The sequence below is a fragment of the Prinia subflava genome, chromosome 10 (genome assembly GCF_021018805.1).
Source record: "Prinia subflava isolate CZ2003 ecotype Zambia chromosome 10, Cam_Psub_1.2, whole genome shotgun sequence".
In the NCBI taxonomy this organism is placed as follows: Eukaryota; Metazoa; Chordata; class Aves; order Passeriformes; family Cisticolidae; genus Prinia; species Prinia subflava.
In genome coordinates, this window is record NC_086256.1 from 10394076 (window position 1) to 10418580 (window position 24505).

At 38.9% G+C, this 24505-nt stretch overlaps 1 protein-coding gene across 10 annotated transcripts in view; it reads right to left on the bottom strand.

The window, feature by feature from the left end:
* Window positions 1–24505, bottom strand: part of ST3GAL3 (ST3 beta-galactoside alpha-2,3-sialyltransferase 3) — a 182780-nt gene that overhangs the window by 120394 nt on the left and 37881 nt on the right. For 4 of the 10 annotated variants that reach the window (XM_063407265.1, XM_063407262.1, XM_063407263.1 and 1 more), the window contains exons 3-5: window positions 16017–16064; window positions 14097–14252; window positions 6625–6667 (exon numbers count right to left, since the gene is read on the bottom strand). The exons of 1 other annotated variant lie outside the window; for it this stretch is intronic. In XM_063407265.1, the coding sequence (XP_063263335.1) occupies window positions 6625–6667; window positions 14097–14252; window positions 16017–16064 (247 nt within the window). The remainder of the gene's footprint in view (window positions 1–6624; window positions 6668–14096; window positions 14253–16016; window positions 16065–24505) is intronic. 5 more of the 10 variants (XM_063407266.1, XM_063407270.1, XM_063407267.1 and 2 more) reach the window with 4 other exon arrangements.

The following is a 24505-nucleotide window of genomic DNA, read 5'->3' on the forward strand; positions in this document are numbered from 1 at the left end:
AGGTACCTTCATGGATATTCACATGAAGAATAAGCCCATCTTAAAAATGTGTTCATTTTTTAGTAAGCACAATAATTGGAAGTATAGGTATTACTTCTTTTTCTCTGTGGAAACTCAAATTGGCAAAGATGCTATTCTCAAAATCAAAAATGGGTTGAAAAGCTTATGAGTCATTCCCTTTTGCTTTTAAAATATTTGTACTTCAACTTTCTGCCAAGGATATGGAGAACCCCTAGTGTTTGAAGATTTATTAATAATCTCTAGTAGTCCAAAAAGTCCTGTTACTTCTTCAGAAATTCTTTCAAGAATCTTATCCAGACATACCAATTCTAAAGCACATAAACTTAGGTATCTACTGCTTGAAATTCTGTAGTTGATATTAAGGAGAGCATTTTTTCCCCTCATCCAAGCAGAACAAAACTCTGCATTCACTGCACACTTCTACCTTTTCTATAAATACATTATCACTGTCTCCCCTTATACTAGCAGTAAAACTATTTTTCCATGAGCATTTCTTTCTTATGAAACTGAACTTTTGGGGCAAACAGTATAAAACAGTTCTAAACAATGCCCAGCCATTCATATTTCTTGCTTTACTTGCTTTTCCCACATGGTTTGATTCATAATTACTTCCAGCTTCAGGAAACTGGCCCTTTTAAAGGCACCAAACATAAGTTTTTGACTTTGTTTGCATTTAACAAATCAAGCAATGAATCAATTCTATCTAAGCTGCCAGCAATTCTGAATTCTACAATTTTATCTTCTTCTTTATCAGCTGAGACTCTGTGTAACACAGGAATCCCAAAGTTACATAATGAGGACTCACGTGAGAAATCCTTATCAGAATGCCAAAGGATCAAAATTGAAGCAAACTGAAATGAAGTAAGAAGAGCAAAACAAAACCAGGGATGGCAGTTAGATCCCACCCAAATGTGGGAGAGGTTCAATGGATGGAGAACAAACAGCCAGGTAACTGAAGTGCTATAAATAGCTCAGGTTAATTTTCTTAACTATTTCAAGTGCTCAAACAATTAGGACAGAATGGAAGAGATTAGGTAGAAGGACATGAATTAAAAATCTGAAATGAAAGAGAAATAAATGACCAATTGCCAGAAAAATACCAGTGTCATAAAGCATGTTAAGCCTTTCAATAATCTTTCAGAAAAAGCATCAGGAGACTCTTGCATGTGATGGTCAGAATCCTTTCATTTGGCCCATGAGAGACACTCTTAGTCTTGGACAGGACATCATTGGAACTTCTCACTTCTTTTCTTTTGTCCCCCATTCACGATTGTAGGAATACAAAAAGACAAATTGAAAAAAAACCAGCCAGAGCAGAAAAAAAATCCCACAGCACCAGGCATGGGGAAAGTCCAGCATTCCAACACGTTTAGTGCTTATTTTTACAGTGTTTAATGGCAAAGTACCACACAAAGACACAAACAGTTTCAAAGAAACCTCCCAGCCTAGAAAGAAAATGAGGGGAAGGGGCTCTGTTTCAGTTCTTCATTATTAAAGCTCTGAAGTAAAGAAATTTCAACAAACATAAGTAACCCAATCTGCATGTTTCCCTAGCCCAAACTCCCTCTACTTTTACGGTCTTTTGAAAGTCTAGATCAAGTTTCATTTGAGTTTGCAGGATGATTATTTCTGGGTTTCCCCCCCACCCAAGACTCAATTTCTTGGTCTTTTCTTTTTAACATAAAATGGAAATCATCATGAATATGCAAAAAATCTTTGTTGCACCTCTCAAATCTATTCTATAATAATGAAGAAATATGTAAATACACAGCACCACAAAATGTCTAGCAAAACACAAAGCCCATTGGAAAAAATATTCCTTCTTTTTATAAGTTCTGCCTAAAAATTCCCAAAGTACACAATATAAAATATGTACCAATATAAAATATATACCATATAGTTAACAGAGTGTACTCATATAATATGTTAATATTATGTTATTGTGATCACCATAGTGATCTTATAACCATTTTTCCAGTTGAGAGGGGCAACCACTTCTCTTTCCTATTTCTGCCTTGAAAGAAAATGATAAAACCCCTTGTTTTGTTAAAGTGCAAAATGATTCCATGAAACTCAAGTGTATCTTTTAACATTTGTTAAACGTTATGAGGGAGTTGTTCTTCCCCAGTCAAAATCAAACCTTGGGAAGATTTCTCCATCATTCATCAGCTGAGATTTTGACATCCAAGGTTTTGAACTAACTATGGCAGAGGGTGAAAAGATTTACCAAGTTCCTAAGGGGAAGTTTTCTCTGTTTAGAAGCATCAAATCCCCAATATATCAGCTGAAGTCTCTTTGAAAGTTTCTGAAGGATGAGTTTGAAAGAGGGGCAGAAGCAGTCACTAAGCTTCCATCCCACTGAGGAAATGACACACCAGCAGAGCAGGAAGGAAAGCTGGCACAGAAGCATGAGAGCAACAAAGCAAGTGAAGCCCCCAGATCATATAGGTTACGAAAAGGAACTTTTCACATGCGAATCTACACTTACAATCTGCCAAGGCAGACTCAAAGCAATCATTAAGGTGACTAAACCACGCATTCAGAGTGTACTATGTGACAGAAGAATGACCATACAACCTTCAGCTTGGCCCACTTCATAAGCTTAAAATACAGTCTATAATTAACTCCACGTTCATGATCCTCCTTCGGAAATCTCATTTAATTCAATGCAAACATATACTCTGCTTGGGGAATGATTCAGAATTTGTAGTGAATGAGACTCTTGTTTCTAAGACCTGGCCAGTCTCAAAGAACTACTACAATATAAATATTTAATAATAACAAAAGCATGCAACTCCTTGCCAAGCACAGATGTTTGAAAGTGACTGCAAATCTTGGCATTTGGTGGCACCTAGTCATCCACTGGCTGAGTCACTAATGTCATTGATAGCCTTAAGTTGTTCAGAAACTATTGCCCCCCCCCCCAGAATTAAAATCTGTGAGTTGTATCATAGCTTTTGTATAAGTGTTTTTCTCTACACAACCAGCAAATGTCAGATGTTATCCTTACAGGCTTTAAAAAGGTTCCTGCTACTTGGGAAAACTTTAGCAGAGAGAAACAGATGCAACTGGCCTGTTTCTATACTTAGTGCATATTTTGTTTTGATATTCTAATTCTGGTAATGATGTTATGATTAGTACAAACATAACTAAAAGATAAACTCCTCTTGTGACAGATCTTTTTCACTAACCTAGTCCTGAGGAGACTTATAACTTGTTTGGACTCAGGGAACAACTCATTCATAAACTGCCTTGCCTATGGAAGGCCTCAGATTTCCATTCACCCTGTGTGTCATTAACAATCCCCACCTGGATACCATCCTGCCCTTTAAAAGCTATTGGACTTTCTAAAGAAGAGCTTTCCTAGGCACAGGCACCAGAAAGGAAGCATCTTCCATCTCAATATTCTCCATTCCAACAAGACTGGTCAGGACCTGTCATTTCCACGAAGCATCCCTACAGCATCTTTAAAACTGGCCACCCCCTTACAGGTGAGATTCCTGTGAGATTCCTGTCCCTGCCAGCCTCCCTACTCACAGCAGGGCATTTAGCAGACATACAGCTCCCACAGAAAACACTATTCAAGTGCTTCTGACAGAATTCCTTCCAAAGTGAATAAATCTGGTTTCATTACCATTTCCATGAATTCAGGGAGAACAAACCATTACATTCCTGTAACCACAGCAGACTGTACTAAATCTGAATAACAAGCCCTGGATGTCTGCAGGGTAGAGGACATTAAAGTAGCAAGGCATGAAAAAACTAAAGACACAAAGGCAATTGGACACATTACTACTTATTTATGTCAAATGTTTTCCTTTGAATGACATTCAAAATGCAAGTCAGAGCACTTAAGGTATAAAGCAGATCTACCTTTGTAGAAAATGTTAGTCTTATGAGCAACTAGTTTCAAAGACATCAACTGACACAGCCAGCAACAGGTTTTGAGCAAACAAAAGATTAGGAAAAAAATCCAATGAAAACTAATTGTTGCTCTAATTGCTTCAAGTCACACAAGATTCTCACATGCTGTCAATTAAGTGAACCCTATAAAGTTATGATTTATGGCAAGATTCCACCAGAATGATTATATCACAACAGACACAATTCAATTATTTCTGCCAATAAAGTCATCAGTGCAGAACATATTACCCCTTTCAACTGTAAGCATTTTTTGTTTAACCAGAAAGTGCTTCTATGATGGTACCACCTTGACTCAGTCATAGGAGGTATTTTTAATGACTAACTTCCATTGAATTCAGTCTGTACTTAGAAATTTGGTACCCCAAAACTTCCGATCACAGAAGGTGAACTTGTGGAATGGTAGCAAAGTCCTCTAGGCTATCAGCCATTTTTCTTTCAAAATTTATTTCTTATGTTTTATGGTATTTTCAGCCACTTTCTGTCTTCCTTGCTAATAATAAAAAACAAACAAACAAACAAACCACACACACAAAAGAACCAACCAAAAAACCCTCAAGAGAATAATTCAGGCCAAAAGTGAAGTCTACAGATCATCAGGCCTACTCTCAAAGCTTTAAGGATCAGCTTTAATTCTACAGAAGAAACAAATAAACCACAACAAAAAGAAAAAAAAACAACCAACAAAAAACCCTAACAAAGCTGCAGTTGAAAAAAAATCTATTTCACCTACATACAGTACTTGCTTTCTTTGTTCCTTAAGTTAACTTATTTTAATCATGCTGATTTTGTTACAAGTCTTTCTAAAAGCTAACTTTAGGACTCTGAAAAATAAACAAGCATATTTAGAATACTATATAAACATACATTTTTAAGTAGTCAACAAAATCTTTCTTTAATCAAACTAATGCAGAGTTTTTATAATGGGGAGGTTTTAAGATAAGAAATCAGTGCTCTGGAAACCCTCCAGCAGGTAAAAACTTCACTTGGCCTCATACTGAAGGATAAGGAAAAGCAGACCATGCCTTGGAGAGCTGTGATCAAATAGGTAAATCAGCCAAGAAGGGGAAAAAAAGAATGGAACAGAGGCCTGAGGGGAAGGAAGACTCAAGGGGATTTGCTAAAAGCAAAATGAAAAGGACAGTGCAAGCAGAAGGAGAAGAAAGAGGAAGACAGAAGCAGTGGTTTGGATGCAGCACAGACTGGGATGCCAGTTTACAGGGTGTGTAAATTGGACATTACAAAATACACAAAAATAGCCTGGAAAAAAAAAATCAGTCTAGCTAAAAACTTAAAAAAACATTTTTCCCTCTCCAACACCCAGACATTCACTCAAAGGTTATTTACCCACTTTACAATTTTGGATTAATCTCCTTGCTTTGACTTCTACAGGTATAAATTGAAGGCAATGTATCACGTGAATCTCATCCCACAGTGTTGTGTGGGTACACACACTATTGTCTCTAAATCATTAGGATGTCCCAACACAGAAAATTTAACAAAGAAAATGGGTAACTGTGCCACCAGCACGGGTTCCAGACAGCATGCAACAAAAACTGCGTAGAACACTACATTGGATGAGACCAGAAAGAAAGCTTGAGCTATTCATGCAGTCAGCTCTATCCTTCCTGACCACTGAATGAGATACAGAGCCTTTGGGGGAAAATAAAGAAAGAAACAAACAAACAAATTATCAATATTCCTTCTTTCTCATTTACATTCTGCAATCTTTTTGCCATATGTTACTATAATGGAGTTTATGTACCCAGCTGCTTCTGCAAAAGAAGCTCCTACCTAGAGACTCTCATCACCTGCAAGCAGCAGTTCCCAACATACTCAGGATGCTTTTATTCCATTATGGAAGCTCACAGGCTGCTCATCATCACTAAACTGGATTGTTTCACCCTATAGGTACAATGATGTTTTCAAAACATTAAGAATGGGGGTTATATTGACATGAAATACTGTGCAGGGGATGTATCCTCAAGTCATTCAAAGCCACGAGATTGGTTCTGGGACCTTTTAAGTAGAAGGTTTTTAGAAGTGTTTTTGCTCCCAACACCAAGAAATTCCGTCAGGTTGCTGACCCCAGAAACAGGGTCGCTACTGACCCCTAGTGTTCGGCAGCCCAGGCTCAATGCGACTGATTTAAGGCAAAAAGCATGAGAAGCATCCTCATCCTTCAGCACTGCATCGTCCTTCTGACAGAGCAAGAGGTCCCTGCCTTGTGCTGAGGTTCCTTCCGCTCCATTTTATCCACAAAAATAGCAGTATCCGTTTTTAAAGAAACAAACAGAAAAGAAATATCAATTCCTAAGCATCCTAAATTGCAGATTCACATTCCTTCTGCTTTCACACCTGTAATTCAGTTTTCATTTGAAAGATTGAGAGAAGGATATCTAGAGCAGACTGACAGTCGTGGCTTCAAGCGGGTATTTTTAGTCTCTTGATCAGTTATTAAGGAATTAGTGACACTGAACCACAATCCAAGCTGGCCTGCAGAGCCTAGTGCAAGGAAAGGAGCTGTAATTGCTGTAAATTGCTGTAAAGGCTGCTGCAGGACTTGGCTGTCCCAGGTAGAAATGTAGAGTCTAGTGACTAGCAGCCCAGGTGGCATAAAAGTTGCTTACAACAGAAAGCTGTGACAACAGAAATGAAGAAGAATCCTACTGTTCTACTTACAATTTTGAGTCCAGGTTCAGGAGAAAGCCCAGTTTGTCATATTCTGGAAAACAAAAGCAAAGGACACAATATCATAAAAGCTGCATGAGTCTCCTCTGCAAAAGGCACCAAAACTGAACAGCAGGAAGTCCTTTTGGCAGCTGTTAATACAGATTATTGTTACTTCACAGTATTCCTAAATTAACATTTCTCAGTTTCCAGGAAATACCAGAGCAAGACAACATATGGGTAACCATTAATTTAGAAATCACTAGAATTAATCAAGATATCCAGAGTGATAAAAAAAGTATTACTGAAAACACTTATGCAGTGATAAACAAAGCCTTCCTGCTTGCTGTACAAATAATTTTGCCGCTAAACTGTACGACAAACATTCCTCCTAAATCCTGGTGTGTAGAGCTTTGAAATTTTTCTTCATTCCTGGTCTATTCCAACCCACAACTTCATAATCAAGCAGCTTGTCTTCAAGAGAAAGTGGCAAAAATGCTTCAAGTTCAGGTGTTGTTCAGTAGGAAACTGCAAAGTCAGTTCATGCCACAAACAGGGGACAGCTACAGAAACAAAACTATCACTCAGAACTCCTGCAACTCATGTATAAAATAAGCTTTTCATTTAGCATCTCTGAATATATTGTGATCTTGTAAATCAAACACTTGATATAAAAAAATAAAACTATTAGAATTCACATGGGATATACAAGAAAAAGGTGTAGCATTCTTCTTGTGCTGGGTTAGGCTCAGGGACCTCCTCACACTGAGGATCCCATGGTCTCATATCTATACAATAAAAAAATAATACAACAGAAGTAGAAGATTACCCAATCAGAGATTAAAGAAAAAACAAGGAAAAAAAATCTCATAACTTTTAAAAAGAGCTCATTGGAAATACAAGATTATTTTTCTCATGAGACAACCCTAGAATTTCTGGTGCAGTAGTTTACCTCCAAAGAGCACAAGCTTTTCACACTCTCATTTACCAGCAGAACAGCAAAGCCTAAACACATACCTCAGACACAATGATTGCACCAGATAGGTCAATGTAAACTGTGCCATTGGTTTCAATCCCATTAAGATTTAATTCCTGAGCCAAGGGAAGTATTCTATTTGACATCACTTAGGTGGCAGAGGCTGCAGAACACATGCACGGTTGATATTGGCACATAACGTCTGTTCCCTGCCAGCACCCGAGTGCCACCCACCATCCCCACTCCGCCTGTGCATCTCTCCTCCACTTTCCACATACTGACACTTCTGTTTCCCCCACGTGCTGCTTTCCTCATAATTTCCTCCCAGTTTATTCCTCCTACAAGAAATTATGTCCCGTACAGTGTCACCTCCTCCACCTATAGGATAGTGCATAGTAAGCTCTCCATGCCGGAAAAAGAAACATGCTTTCAATTTTTATTAACCCTTCTGACTCCCAAACCCACCATCTATTCTAAGCAAACAGCAACAAAGATTTTTTTTTTAGTAACTATTTTTCTAAAAATAACAGACACTGACCCATCTGTCATCAGTTCTATCTCACTCAAACCAACATTCCCTTCTTCCCAACAGGAAATACAAAAAGAGGAAATGCAATAAGAGATATATCACCTCATAACTACAACAACATCCTGGACTTTCTATTAACTCAGCACTTTATTAGCTTTGCAACCAAAGCACCAGAACACAGACATGAGCTAAACACTAAGGACAGACCTCCATCCCAATGTTTTACAAGATTTTTTTTCTGTTTGTCACAAGTGTTTCACCTTCCCTAGGCTTTAAGTTTTGATGTTCACTGACCTTTAATGACAGAGATACAAAGTAATTTTTTAAAATTATATGTCAACTACCTTGCAACAGGTGCTTTCCAAAAAAAAAAAAAAAAAAAAAAAAAAAAAAGTTATGAAACAAAACATTTGATTTCAAACCTGATGATGAACGGCTATGTTCTTGATTTTCAGGAGGGTGTAACTATAGTTTCAAGCTGTAACATCAAACCAGAAGCATCCACACCCCTTCCTCTCATTGGCAGGTGAGATGTGCAAGCTAATGCAGGCAGAGAAATGCTGCCCTCACCATGGGCCATCTCACACTCATGGGCACTCTTGGAAGTGAGCATTACTACTAGGTTGGAAATTCATCTCTATCACATGCTGCTCCCCCAGGAGAGACACTAGGACCCTCTAAAATTACAGATTCAAAGCTATCTTCCTTTTTAGCAAAAATCACTCTTGCTACAGACCTCCAGTGTCATTTAGCTGTATCACTATGAATACAGGGACCAAAAGTCAGCCCACATGCTGGCTGGAAGCAGCCTAGTCTCACAAGAGACAGATAAAGCCCCAAATATCTGAAGAAAGCCAAACACACAGAGCCCAGCTACAGGAAAAGGCAATCCTTGTCTGGAGCTACGTATCTAAATTAAAACAAGATGAAACACAGATCCACTAAATCAAAGTATAACTGAATCTAAAACACAGTTTGGTCAGAGTGTGATGATTGCAGGAGAGGAACTGAACTGATCACAGCTCACAGCTCGAGAAAGGGGCAATCCCATTCCTACCCTTTCCTCCATCGAAAACAGAGGTGGCCACAGCCTGCTTTAGAACTCACGCCACCTCTCTGTGCCCTTACAGGTTGCTTCCTTCTCCCATAACCTTAGTTTAAAGCCTTACTCAACAAGTTAACCGTTTGATATACAGAAATATTTCTCATCTTTTTCATGTAGTGGGATAAAGAAGTGCTGGAATATTAGAGAAAACCGAACAAAACAGAGAGAACAAGGTAAAAAGACTTCAGCTTCTCCACCAAAAATCAGCTTGGACCAGCTGGCCATGTTAACTGTGGTTTGATTTTGGCCTCCACCAACATTATCATGATGACCCTTCCCCAGCACCCTAATCATCAGGGGGTCTCTGCACTGAAGGACAATGCAGAGCCACTCACAGGTACAGTCTGGAGAACTCCCTTCACATTTAAGCATATTGGTAGGTCTGATCCAGCCCAGGCCATGTCTGACCCACCAATTTCCAGACAAGACACCTCTATGGCTGTATGGCACAGGAGCTGCTTCTAAAGCCAAAAATGAGTACAGGTAATAAAGAACTTAATTTGCATCCCCTGGAAGAACATCATGAGGTAATCCAAACAAAACTTTATATTAGTCCACAGAAGACCGAAAGGCCCATGAAAGATAAAAGTAATATTATTAGAAGAGCACAAGTCAACCTAAAGATCACAGTCACTTGTGCTAAGGAGCTACAGATCTCAGGTGACAACGTGGTACAGCAGTGCACAAGGGCACAGAAATGAACAAACATGGGAAATGAAGTTTCGTTGTGCCCCATAAGAACAAGAGGTCATTTTAGGTAAAAAACAAAATGCGTTTCTACATTTCCAGGAAGATCAGAACTGAATAAGAATCTAAGAGCTGACAACAATTTCATAATAAAGCATGTAATTGGGATTACATGAACGGAAACAGAGCCAAGCATAGCAATTTCTATAAATTATGTAAATCCTATGCCAAATTCAATGTTGGCATTAGCATAGAAATTCCTCCAAAGAATCCAACAGAAATCCAGCTACCACGCTGCAAGTGAGAGATGCATTGTCTCATGTCTGAAAACTCCATGCAGACCACCCAGGAAGCCATAAAGCTCAGTGTACAGTATCTAGCAAGTATTCAAGTTGCCTTTTGCATCTGCAGTCAATATAGCTATATAGAAGCAAAACAGATAAAATTTTCCCCTTATGCTACTAATCTGAAATCAACAGTCCAGGAATTAACTTGGCATAGTGGTTCTATCCTTCCAAACTACCTTAACCAGTTTCACTGATGACTTGAGTATTAACCCTCTTAGCAGCCAGGTTCATAGAAGAAAAGTACAAATAACTTTGCCTGCAGAAATAGAAAATTGAGCTTTTTTTTTAAAAAATGGGTTATATGCAGTTCTAGCTCTGTGTTTAACTGGTAATTGCAAGTACAGGAGGGAAGGCAGAAGATTCTATTTTGCTATTTTATTCAAAATGTTTGTGTTTGTCAAAGAAATGAGGATGATTCTCAAGAAATGGAAGTCCTATCAAGGATGCTCAGACCACCCTGATCCATTTATCCTGTCCAGTGCAGTTCGGTCTCTGCAGAACTGAGGATCCAACTGAGCCAAGCCTTGGTCATTATTCACATACAAGTTCTACATCTGCAGCAAAGGCCACAGGTAAAATTACTTACTCTGCAGTGGAAAAGGCCAAACACATCACATTCACCTTGGACTAAGAAAACACATATGGACAGTTATAAAAGTTCAACTGATGTAAAATAATTCTGCTAGAACTCAAGAGACAAGAAAAATTTAATGAAAAAAAAGTCATGTTAAATGGATCAACTGAAAAGGACAAAAGAAAGCTTTTATTTCAGGGTTAAAAAAATACCAGTCAGGATTACTGAGCAATAATCAAAGTACTGGATAAACAAAGACTTAATGTTGCATCCTTTCCTTAGGATTTTCACTTTAACCTCTTCAGTGATGGAATTTACTGATGAAAGTATTACCTTCTATTTAAATAACCAGGGAATAAAAAAGACTGCAAAGACAAGTTCAGAAGTGGTAGAGCTGAGGCCACCTGAGCTTCTCAGCACAGTCCTGCATGGACTGGATGCAGGTCTGTGTTTCTGTTTCCTCCTCAGCCCCACTTATGGTTTTGCATATGCGTTTACCAACCTTTTTCTCCATGTTGCCAAGTGACATCAAGGAAAACACCAAGAAAACCAGTAAGACAAAGCCCATTCCCTGGTGCCTTTCCCTGCTCTGTAACAATGCCCAGAAGAAGCAGAAGGGACACCTGTAAGGCTAAGTGCTCAGCCCCTGCAGCCCAGCACCAGAAGCTTACCTCACCAATTGACATCTATACATTCTAATAAAACTACAGCAACCTCCAATGGTAGAAAAGCAACTGGCTGCTTTAAGCTGATTTTAGGAAAGACTCTGAAAGGAAGATGAAAAATTTCCTCCTATGATCTGCATAGGCCCTTTTGCTTTTCCCAGGAAGTCATCTGTCTCAAGCCAGACTACAGCCTTTGCCAAACAGTTGTTCCATTTACTGCCATGAGGTCACTTGGCAAATTGAGTTAATGCTGCCCTACTGAGTCTCCCAACATGCTTTTTATTCTGTAAATTGTATCATATTTCCTAATAAAAGTCAAGAACAATATCAACAAAACAGTAATCTATATTGGCTTTTAGTGACTTACAAGATGTGCTGATTTGATGCAAAGAGATGTCACATAAGAGAGAAAAATCACATTGAAATACTTTTAATTTGAGGCATTCATTAACCTAGTTCTTGACATTTGCACCTCAACTCATTCACAGCTGTATTTTCAAATGGAGGAATACAGCATTAATAAGAAGACAGATGATGATACTGAACACGCTGGCAAAGTCACATAAGGATTATGAAACTGCTTCATGACAGTCACTGGCAAATATTCAAGCAGCTCCCACAGTCTACACTCAGAAAAATAAAGAACAAAGTAGAACTTCATTAATCAAAAATGAAAAGGGAAAAGCATTTTTGCAGAAAAAAGCCACATAAGACCAGCAAAAAACACTCATATATTTTCCTTTTTTATTTCTGCCTTACAGGAATGAAGAAATATACAGCACAATAAGTTCATCTCTTTTTTTGCATCATTATCACACAGTGCTAAGGCAGAAATGCAATTTGGGTGAAAAACCCCAACATGTTAGAACCATATCAGCTCCAAACATTAATTAAAGTTGTTTTCCTCAAACCAAGAACATCTAAAGATAGTTACCACTGACCCAAAAATCCAGGAAATATCAGAGTTTACAACTATAGACACCTGTACTATCAGAGTATCATTGAGAAATCAAATAAACAGCAAGGAATCTTCTGCAAGTCACCAATGTTTTTCTCTTATGCTAGGAATCTATCACTACTCTAACCATTTGATACCTCATTCAGTTGCATTTCTATTCCTGGCCTCCATCCATCCAACTCTCCATCCCAAATGTAGGCAAGTGGTCACCAAAATCACTCTGGACTTGTATTTGGTGGGACAGACACAGAGTTATTCTCATCTTTCACAAAATGGTTATCTAACCATCTTCCACAGCTGAATGAAACAGAGAAAGTTTCCTTTGTAGTTCTCTCAGCTTCTCCCAAAATGGTTATGGAGTTTGACTTGAGGAATCATTAACAGCAAACTCCTAAATAAGCACAGATTTAAATCATCAGATGATTACTCCACTATCAGTGTGAACTCAGCATTTGGAAGCGTGGTCTTTCATGTGGACTTTCACAAGCACATGAGCTGCAGCAGATTTGGTTTAGCTACTCTAAACCAAAGTTTGGAAATCCAAAAGAGTTAATACATGCAAACAATTTGGGTAAGACCTAGATAACACTTGGTTGGTAATAATGCTGGAACTATCACCTTTTAAGCCTGCAGTGAGGACATCTGCTGTGAATCACTGGTCTGATACTGCAATCAAACATGACTAACAAGAGCATAAGCCTACAGTCCAAAGGTATTCAGTGTTTTCAGCAAGCACAGTAGCATCTGGTAAACTTGCACATCCAGTGCACTCCTTTCCAAGGCTTAGAGAAGAAAAATTTAGCTCGCTGTCAGACACAGGAGGCAGGAAAAAGTCTTGAACAAAAATAGTAGGGGGTATAAATCTAACTTGCAAGGTTCAATGTTTGATTTGGTAGCAACAAAGTAAAACAAAGTAACTAGAGAGGAAAGAAAAAAAATAAAAGGAGCACTAGCTGTCTATGGCAAGTGAATGAAATCTAGGTCTCCTCAAATACCCTGTCTGATTGTTTCCCCGACTTCAGAGCACGACACCCTTCTTTCTGAAAGGGTTTCAGCTGAAACACTTATCTTAGCTGCTCAAGCTTTATCTTTCAAGGGAACAGACAGCCATGAAGAGAATTATAAAAACATCTGGACTTGCAAAGGCTGGACCACAGCATGAACCTCATGGTTCAGCCTCGCTCAAAGCACATTTGGCTCGCATGTCTTCTACCCAATAATCTCCTGTGAAGCATTACATTGAAGCTCCATAACCAGATGAACTTCTGAACACTCCGTTCAGAAAGTTTATCAGAAAAACCTAGACAGTGTCATTAATCTGAGTAGCGTAAGGACAGATTTCCAGCATTTCTGAAAACTGAGACTTGCATGTGGGACAAAGTTAAGAGGAAAGCCACGATAAGGAGAAACAGTCCATTCAAATAGGATACAGAAGCTGCAACAAGACACTGCCCTTCACATGGCATGATTAACAAGTACCAAAGAGCACTTCTAAGCCATTTAATATGCAAATATAAGTATCAGTTTTAAGCAGCATGAAATCTTAACAGGGAAACTATTATTCTCAGCTGGTCTTGACTAATTAAAAATAAACTATATGTAATTTTATGTTTCAAAGCATATAACTTTAGCTGAAACATCACCTACTGGGAATGGCTGGGCCTGGAGCTGCCATGGTTTCTGTGGGTTCTTTCTGGGCTCTGTCTTTTCCTGGGTCTGCAGCAAGGTGAGATGGGATGGACAGCGGAAGCACAATAGCCACAGTTTTTCTCTCTCTCCTTCCTGTTCAACAAGGAAAGCTATCCCTCAGTTGGACAGACAGCACACATCTTGACATCTTATTACACATACCAGTTCAGAGCGAGGTGAAGTTTGCAGCACAGCAAGTGCAAAGTACTAAACACAAGAGCAATAAATATACATCTTTCTCGGACATTTCCAAATCCTCCCTTCTTAAATATATGAGTTTTCTTCACATTTCTTCAATGAAGGAAGTCAGTCTTGTTGCAGTGAAAGGGTTTAAAAAAGATCAAGTCTTACTGTCTCACTTCCTAACCAGTCCAAGCTTGAGTTGTAAAATGCAAGCAGAACAAAGACCAGTGCTTTTAAAACAGACCCAGGCAGTCCAGCAGCTCACATGAGCCTGTCTCCCACCCTCCATATTAACAGAACTCCAAAAGACACAGAGCAGTTGAACTGTTTTTCATCACTAAGTTGACTTTCCTATTGGTAAACATTTATGGTTAACTCCATAGATACAAAATGTGTGATTAAAATTCAAGCAAGGGTATGTCAAAGCTGTGCAACTTCCTCCCTACTTCTGCAGATTGAAGAGACCACCACCCCATACAGGAGGCAGGCAACAACACACTTCAGTTATGATACATTAATTAGTAAGAGAGAATTAATAGAGGGTTTCTTCCCCCCATATACACAACAACATATCCATTTGGCACCCTAGAGATAGTCCCACATCAGATCATGCACTAAGAATGATCTGTTTCCAGATATAAGTTTTAGAGGAGATACAGGGAGAGTAGAAAAAGTTTGAGGTGTTTTAAACAAAGTAAGTTGTTACCACTAGTTCAGGGGTTAGTAAATCAGGTATGTGTTCAAGCTTCCACGTTAGTGTCAGGCAGCAGGCTCTCTTTCAAACGGTGCAGGCAGAAGACAGGTGCTATGTTGGAAGGCAGCATGTTCCCCCTATTAACCTAAGAGGAAAGGCTGGCAAGCAAGATAAAATAAAAGAAGTCCAAGGGAAGGTTTCGTCTTTTGTGGAAGACAATATCCATCTTTTAAATGTTAAGGGCTTTAAAGTTGTAAGAGCAATTCTTAGCCTTTCCCTTGCACTTCATCTATCATTATATACACACTGTAAACTGAATTTCATCAAGTACCATGCTCACTATGGTGTGCCTTGGCTGCAGCTTTCACATTACTCACAGCCAAATGGAGAGTTACTGATCTAGTGAAGTGCCCCCAGCACAAAAGAATTTTTGATTTCTGGTTCAGTTTAATTGTAGGTCATGCCTAGGTTCCAAAGGAAATGAGATTGGGAAGGATTTGCCCTGGGGTTCGATAATGCTGGTCAATCTCCACCCCCCCAAAAAAAACCCCAAAAAGTTTCCAGCCCTATTGGTTTAGTTACGACTCTTTCACCTTCTCCTTCCTGGAAGCATTCCTAATGTCTTTCCCCAAATAACTCAAATGTTTGTTTAGCTGGGAAACTATCCTAGTAGCATGAAACAGTTTTTCTTCAGCTGGTGGGTGACATCATCTTAATGTCTTTCACATGAGAAAAGAAGCACAAACTGCATCATCAACACGAGGCCAGCTCATTTCCTCACTGGGTAAGGGAAGAAACCTGCAGGTTAATCCTTGTGTTGTACTAAGGTTCTTAAAACTCCCTTTGCACTTAGGAAAGGACCTATTTCCCCTTAGGCGAGGTGGCTGATTCCCAAAGAAGTCTGACTCAGTGTCCTGCCTCCCAACATGGCTACCATGTCCAATTAAGTAGAAGCCTTGTCATGAGGTGGGAGATAGAGAAGAAGGCAATGTTGTACCTGAGCCTATTGTACGTCCAACGGAGTCAAAGGAAAGAACCACTGAATCTGTAACACAAGAGTACAAGTTCATTTTCCCCTTTACCATTTTTTGCTGTAACATTTTTTTGTTATTTTGTTTCAGCAATTCCTTGTGCTCCCTTCTGCCAGGAAGCAGAACAACTTCTTCAACAACCAGACAAAACAACAGGCACCTAGCAGAGGCAGAACAATGGAGTATGCAATAAGTCGCAGTGTTGTTAACCGATGAAGTGGTTACAATTCATTGAAAAGAATTTCATTTTATGTCTAATAAGCTTGGTCAACTGAATCCTAACATGCTTTGACAGCTGGCCTAGAGAGTTTTTTCTTATCAAATGTATTACCAATATTTTGTCCCTGCTTAGGGACCTTGCCTGTTTTGATCAGTTCTTCCCTGACATGGTCTGCTAAGCCAAGCACTTTGTGCTCCTTGCACTCCATGCTCACCATGTTTCCCACATCTTTACTCACAGTAGTGACATCCAACTCAATGCATTTCAATTCATTAATATCTTTCCAGCTTTGCTCTATATGCTGCACATGTGCCAAGCATCAAGATAATATAAACTCTCTACTTGATACTTCTTTATTTTTTCTATCTGGGAATCACAACGATGCCTTTATCCACTACTCCAATGACAACTCTTGCTCTCTAGTTAATGCCTGGCACTTTTAGTCACTGTTCCATATGATGGGGCACCCTCTGCTTAAACTGTGGTTTAAAGATCCTAGTTTTTATATATGCAACTTGACATTTGGCCACATAGAAACATTTACTGCCTGCTTCCACTCAGCTCACCCCATGATCCAGACCCCTTTATTCATCATTCACCACCCTTCCAGCCTAGAAACTGTTTGCAAAATTACCAGTAAAAATTTGATATTCTCTTCCAGGTGGAGTTGCATTATGGTATTATGTTCAATAACAGGACTTTCCCCCAGCTTTATGCTTATTTGAGACAAACCAAGATTTATTTTGGTGGTAAGCCTCCTGGTTTGCCATCTATTTTCTTGTAAATCCTAACTGACGAAGAAAGACTACCAAATTCTATTCCCCTGACCATGGAACAGAATTGGGCAGAGAACTTAGAGACAAATTGCCAATGGGCAAAACACAGAAAAGAACAAACCACCACAGTAGGATTAATAATTTTATGGCCTGAGAAGCTCTAAACTGACACAGCAATAGCTGAACTACCTTTCATCTTCACCTAAATGAATAGACTGAATCCTTTGACATCTCTCTTCGTCACTCAGGTTTCAGACTCATCCCACACTTTTTGCAGAACCACAAAGGCTGCAAAGGTGTAAGACCTCCATGCAAGGCAAAAAGCTCAAGCACAAGAAGACTTAGATTGCTGAAAAGAATTTAACCTCCTCCTACATCACCTGAAATTTAGGCAGGCTACAATCACAGGCACTGGCAGTTACCATGTTAGAGCTGAAAATAACTTGACACAGGACTGAGCCCTTGGCTTCTCTGCATTTTACATTATCCTGGTGTTTATTTTCCAACTCTTAAAAATGCAATAAGAAACTGCTAATTTTCAAAATAAACACTGTTGTTTTAATAAAGGACTGTTAATTTGACCAGGTTTTAAAGAATTTAGAAGGTCTGTGCTGTCTTGGATCCAGCACTATGGTAGTAACACTAAAAAAATTAAAAAGAAGATATTACTAGTCTCAAAACTTACTCCAACAAAAATAAAAATCCATCTGGACTTAACAACTGCATTTCCCCTTTTGGGAATAAAATTCAAACATCATTATATTATTCTAAATAGCAAGGAGTTTAATTCATTTTAACTGCATTAACTTCATTTGCCATCAATTTTAAGGTATCTCTGTGGGGTCCTACTTTTTAAAAACTGTTGAGATTTTTATCAACACAAAGTACTGCTTGGTAGTTAATGTCAAATTTAAAAGCTGTTAATTTTTCTGAAAAATATTTTGCATTCAAACATTGCACATGAAATATTAGGACTTATCTAAGAATGGCTGAAAAGCACTGCAAGCACCAAATTAATAACATTATCACAACCCACAAAAATAGTATAATGTTTCATTCCCTCAACTGAGAACATTATCTTCCTCATATTAAAAAAAAACAATTTACAAGCAGATTAAGAGCTCCCTTCTCCAATAGAGTTCTTCATGCTACTATTAGCTTCAACTAATCAAATTCACTACGAACAACCTGTATTATAGTCAACTCCCCCTTGACCTCCAGAAGTAATTTCACAAAGCATAGATCTTTATTAAAACACCGTGTTTATTTCATGTATTAACATTCCAAAAGTGAAGAAACTATAAACCTGAAGAAAACTGAGAAGATAATGTCACCTTTCTTTTATCCAAATAGCTACTCACATCCAAATTCAGAGCTACAGGTTATTTCTGTCACAAGTTGATGGAGATAAGCATTTCTTTGAAGCAAGACAGATTTACTTGCATATACACTGAGTTCTGCTCCCACAAACATAAGAAGAAAAGTTCCTTTGCTTCTAGTTTCAAATCTCTTCCAGTCATCTCTTAGTTCAAAATCCTCCTGACTTTCTAGGGGGTCTTTTTTGCTGAAACTAAGTGGCAGCTCTGTCTGTGCCCAGTGCCTCTCCCCAAGCTCCTGAGCGTGTTCTACCTTTCAAAAACAATCTTCAAAGGCTTTATCTTTCAAAACTTATTAAGATACAATGTAAAACACAGCCATTTACATGCACCCTCGCTTTAGGTGCCAGAAAGTGTTCGTGCCTGAAGGAGCAGTCCCAACCTTTCAGATACCTACTTCCATAAAGAAGTTTAAATGTTTTTCCTCCTGCCTTAACTGAAGGGCAGCCTTTATGCCGAAATCATGAAATCTGACACACAGTAACTTGCCAATATGTACAGCTTAAGGCTGCACACAACACAGTGCCAGTCTTTTACATCTGTTTTCATGCTAACTACAATCTTTTTTTTGTGGCTCTAGCAGCTTAAAAAAGAAAAGGAAAAGAAAACCCAAAACAACAAGATATAGCAAAATCCAAATGTAATTCTGGATCTTATCCAACCCATCAGAAGAAGTAAAGCACAAGCACTCACTCATTTTAGAAGGCACTCAGTGCCAGGAATAATGACAGCTGAGACCTCACCAGCCAGATTGCAAAGTTGCTTTGGGTCACTTTGTGTCAACTTTGGGTTAAAGTTGCATTGGGACCTATGCTCTGGGTCACTTTCCCCTCACTCCCACCATCCAGTTAGAGCATCACAAACTGGACCAATATCCAAACCTGCCCAATCATCCCTCCCCACAAAACTGTGCTGTGTGGGCTACCTGAATGCACTCCATCACAGCCCCCTTGGAGTGTGGGGAGTGTTCTGAGACTCCTTCCACTGTGGTGAAACCAACACAAGGATCCCATTCCATTCAGGATCAAGGAGCTTGGAGACAGACTCTGCAAAGACCCTCAGTGCTGCTCTGGGAACAAATTTAAACTCAGTTCCAACAATGCTTCATACAGGACCCAGAACTGAATGTACCTTTGAAGGAACACAACTGGATTTGCACAGATCTGTTCTGTAGTTAAAAAAACAAAAACAAAACACCAAAAGCCAAACCTCAAAAAAACCCACCTGCAAATCTGTGATGACTGTATTTATTGCTGCACTTACACCACAGTCCAGCTAAGACATCCAGGTACGTGGACTGATTGTATTTCAAGGCAAAGGATGCACTTCAAGTGTTGCTAACCCCTTACCCTTCTCAGGGCCTGGATAACTGTGCACCACACTCCCCTGCCCCAAGACAGGCAAATTAAATCATCCATCTTGCTGCATATATTGTGAACCTTAGCTCAGGGCATTTCTGGACACCAAGCAAGTATTTACTGCTACTTCTAATAGGTTGCCGTATCTTTTCCAGTAGTCTGGTTTCTGAACAGAAATATACATGAAGATTTGGATCTTCCCAAATGAATGATGATCCTGAGCCACACACTGCAGATTTGTAGGAGACAAACAAAGCCATGCTGAAAAACATCTGAAGTTTCATACTCCATGCACATCATAAACATTTAACATGGGTACTGCACTGGAGAGATGTATGGAAACAGCTCTTAAAAGCCAAATTGTGTCAAGTTCTTAAAATCATGTAGGAGCAAATAAATGGATTCATTTCCAGTACAAATACTGTCCTTACTTTGACTTCATCATTGAAGAAAATGCAATATACAAACCAAAAAACTAGCAGTGGTAATACATAATGAGAATAGCAAATATAATCCACATTCAAACAAGAACTGTATATAAACTCTATGTTTATATAAGTGCTGTTTCAAAATTTCAATTAAGATTTTTTTATAGTAAACCCCTCTGAGAAGCCACAACTTTTTATTGCTTTTTACACATTCTCCCTGCAAGGATTTGTAGATATTTGTCTCAACCTACGGGAAACCAAAGAAACGGAACCAATAACTTCTCATATCTGTTTGGTTTTTGTTTTTTGTTTTTGGGAGGGGGGATTGTTTTGAGTTAAAAAAAATGAAAGAAAGAAAAAAAAGAGCAAAACCAGACTTCAGCAATAAAGTAACTTCCCCAAGAAAAACAACATGATTGCGTGCTGCCTTGGAAGTGGTCCTGAGAAACCACAAACTGTCAGTCCCACTGGAGTTATAAGAGTTTAATAATAAAGGCTTAACACAGCCTCAATACCACATACCATTACAGCAATACACTCCACAGGCCAAGCCAAACAGGGAATACGAGAAGACATCACAACATAAGGCTGTGATTTGGCACATGCCTATTCAGACACTCAAGCCCTGAGGTCTGTATTGCTTTCTTGTATGCATAATCAACATCTCTCATTCCATATCCCTGCTCTCCAGATACTCTGATGGATTCCTACAGAACTACAACCTGTATTTATTAGCATTTAATATAATTTATACCTCCAGAGCTTGATCAGAGACTAGATATCCTGCAGAGCTCCATCAGCTGGCCTGGGGGTGGCAACTGCAGTAATATTATCTAACAAAATTTTGATCTGGAGTCAGAATGAAAAAAAAAAATAAGGTGCTTCATTTTCATCACAGAATTAGAAGAATATCCTTAAGGGTCTGTCATTCATCTGTCTCCCTTTTTCTGCTGAGTATTGAAAAGTATAGGATCAAAGATCCCAATAGCCATTAAAATTTATTTTCTATTTGAGATCAATATTCCGGAATGTGACATACCAGAGAAGGAACATTTAATGCCTGAAACTCTTCATGACTTGCTAACAAAGAGATCAATAACAACAAAAACGATTCTTATGCTTCACCTAGTCAGGAAATGAAGCTCACAAAAGCAGTGCACTCTCAAAAACAGTCTACTGTCGGGATTCATTTGGCAAGAAGATCTGTCTTAGAACATCTCCTGCCCCAAAATAAAAATACTTTGAATAAGACCTTCTCTTTATGACTACACAACATACTGGATAATTCTTATATCCAGAGAACTGAAGGGAACAAAATAATTTCAGTTCTGTCTTAGAGATTTCACTTAGATATCTAAAGCATGAATATCCTTCCTCAGATTCAGTAAAACATAACTGCCTGCACTTAAAAATTCCTTGACTGGGCAACCTTCACTTCCTAACACATTGTTTTGCATGCTGAAGATGGATTTAGGGAAGGGCTAAGTAATTTACTCAGTTTAATGACAAATGCCATCCTCCTAGCTTATTAAGTATTCTACTTTTGCACTGATGCTGGGCTCCCCGTTCCCCCAGCTTGGTCTATTTTGCTTTACTAAGCTCTTTCTTCTGTAGTGCCAAGGATTTCCTACTTGACACCTTTCTTCTGAACACAGTCAGGTGGCTCTGTGTTAAGGGCACTGGTCACTACAATAACATCTTCTGTGGCACAGTCCAAGGATGTTCCAAGTGACTCTCATCCATCACTTACAACGCCAGGCACTAATTAAGACATTGCCTAAGGGCCACACAGCACCAGTGAAGGTCAAAGGAAACACATAGAATACCACTTTTACTGGTAATCTCAGCTCCTACACTTGTACTCTGTCAAAAACAATCAGTAGTGCTCCCACGTTTAGACACCATAAAGAGTTATGATCTCAAGTGTATTGTTTGAGCAGCATAATTCTAACATTTTCAATATCTAAGATGAGTAATTACATATAAAGATAACACATACAGAGCACAGGCACACTTCCTAATCACAGATGTGAGAGCTATGAGCAGCAAATAAAGGGACTGCAAGTTTTGGCAAGCAAAACACATGCAGAGTTTCAGTCCAGTGCTGTCTGAAGCTGATAGGAGACCGAGTTCAAAGTTCAAAATTTAGTCCCTTTATGGGAAGAGAAAAGTCACTCAGCAACAGGACACATCTTCAGCAACAGGAAACGTCTCATTGTAAAGAACATTTCCAATAAAATCTGGGTTTAATAAACTGTCATAAAACAAGGCTGCACTAAATCTGAATGCTTGTCCTGTCCACCTGGCTATACTTATTTTGGTACAGAGATGTGGGAATAGGACCTGTGAAGGAAGATTCATCCTCACTTGAGAACATACATCATTGAGAGATATCATAATAATGGAAATATCTCATTCTTAACAGTAATTCACTTATGCTCTGTACAAATTAAAAAGTTTCTGCATTGTTGCTCTAGTCACTAACTGTTTAAGTACAATCCCCATTTACAATGCACACAGTACTAAAGAAGGCCCACAGGTTCTCTCTCCATTTTGGTGGCTGACCCAAAACACCCATTTTATTGACAGATGACTTCACAGCCAAGCTCAGATCTGAACCCAAATTCCTTGGCCATCCACTCTGTCCAGACATGAGGTTCCTTCTGTGCTTCAGCCAGCTTCCACACTGGGAAACCTGACACGGAGTGCTGAGGCTCAGCACAAGCTCTGCTGCAGGGAGGGCAGGCACAGCTGGCTCTGAGTGAGTCTCTGCAAACTAAACCACAGCCAACAGGGGTAATTTTGCTATTACCCATGCAGCCCTGAACAAGTCCTTTGATTAAATTGTTTCTCATCCATAAAAATAAACAATTTGATTTTTTCCAAAGACCCTTGGATAAAAGGCTTGAGAGCTAAGAATGGATATAACAAAGTATTATCACTTGTCTGGAGAATTAAATGTGGCATCAAGGTCTACTGGTTACATTGTAAACAGAAAAGTCATTCTCTGACACCTCTCAATTTCCTGTCATTTAATTGAATATACAGCTCTTCGTGATACTGAACTTGAGAGATGTAGTAATATTTCTTCAGGCAATTTTTATGAATTTCATGGAATCTAACCAACCTTTTTACACTTGCTGTTTTGTGCGTTGCTCCTTTTTCATCAGGACGTTTGTTATGAAGTGGTAAACGAACTGAACAAGAAACAACACTCATGTTCTGAACAGATGTATTTTTAAAATGGTCTGAGCATGCCAATTTTCTTTATTCAGCAATGAATGAATGGAATGAAAAGATGTGGTGTCCTGCGCCAGCTGGCAAATGCTTCAGAAGGATATTACATTGCTATTGTCTTCAGCAGCTCCCAAATAACTGTTTGGTGGCAGGAAGGGCTGGTATGTTTTGCTCATAAGATCAGTATTTATTTGAATCTACTGCATAACTTCTCAAAGCCATGACCAACACGGTGCTTCGCTGAGCGTCAGGGACAGGCAGCTCCTCCGTGTCCATCACAGCTCCTGCTCCAGAGGGAGGCCAACAGCACCTGCTTCTTACCTCGCTCTTTCCAGAAGAGATGGACAGTTCCCAGAGACAAAGGGGAGATCAAGGTGTTGCAGGCATTCAATGAAGATATACTTGGTTTTGAGGAACATAACACTAGAGAAGGTATGGAACTTCCATAAAGTCACAAAAACACCCAGGACAAACTCTACCAATAGAGCTGGTATCCAAGAGGTTCTTTTCTTGACAATGAGAAATCCTTTATAGCTAATGCCAAACAGATTCTCAGTATTTTGAGGAACTCATTATCTCCTAAGCCAAGCCTCATATTTTGGTTTCAATTATTACTGTGGTACAGTCAGTCATACTCCCAAATTCCATAGAGGAACATACAATAAATTACCAAACAGTACAATTTCTCTCTTTGAAGATAACAGTCTATGTGGCAAGACAGAAATGGGTACTGGCAGTTGGGGAATAACACTGCACAGAGAGAATTAATTCTATATTTTCATACTGCAAAAAAGGTATATATTGTTAGCTTAGATAATATAAAACACAAAGCATTTATCATTTGAAATAAATTGCTTTAGTCTTGTAGCACTTTTTCTAAATATGGACACAGGCTTTTACCTTAATAAAACACAGGTTGTGTCTCAAACTTACATATACTCACACAACTGTCAGAGAACTCTGGAAGGCTGATGCACATGATTTTCTGATTTACATAAATGAAGATGTCTACACACAATTAAGGACAACAACTATTTTAACAGACTGGTGTTGGTTTTAT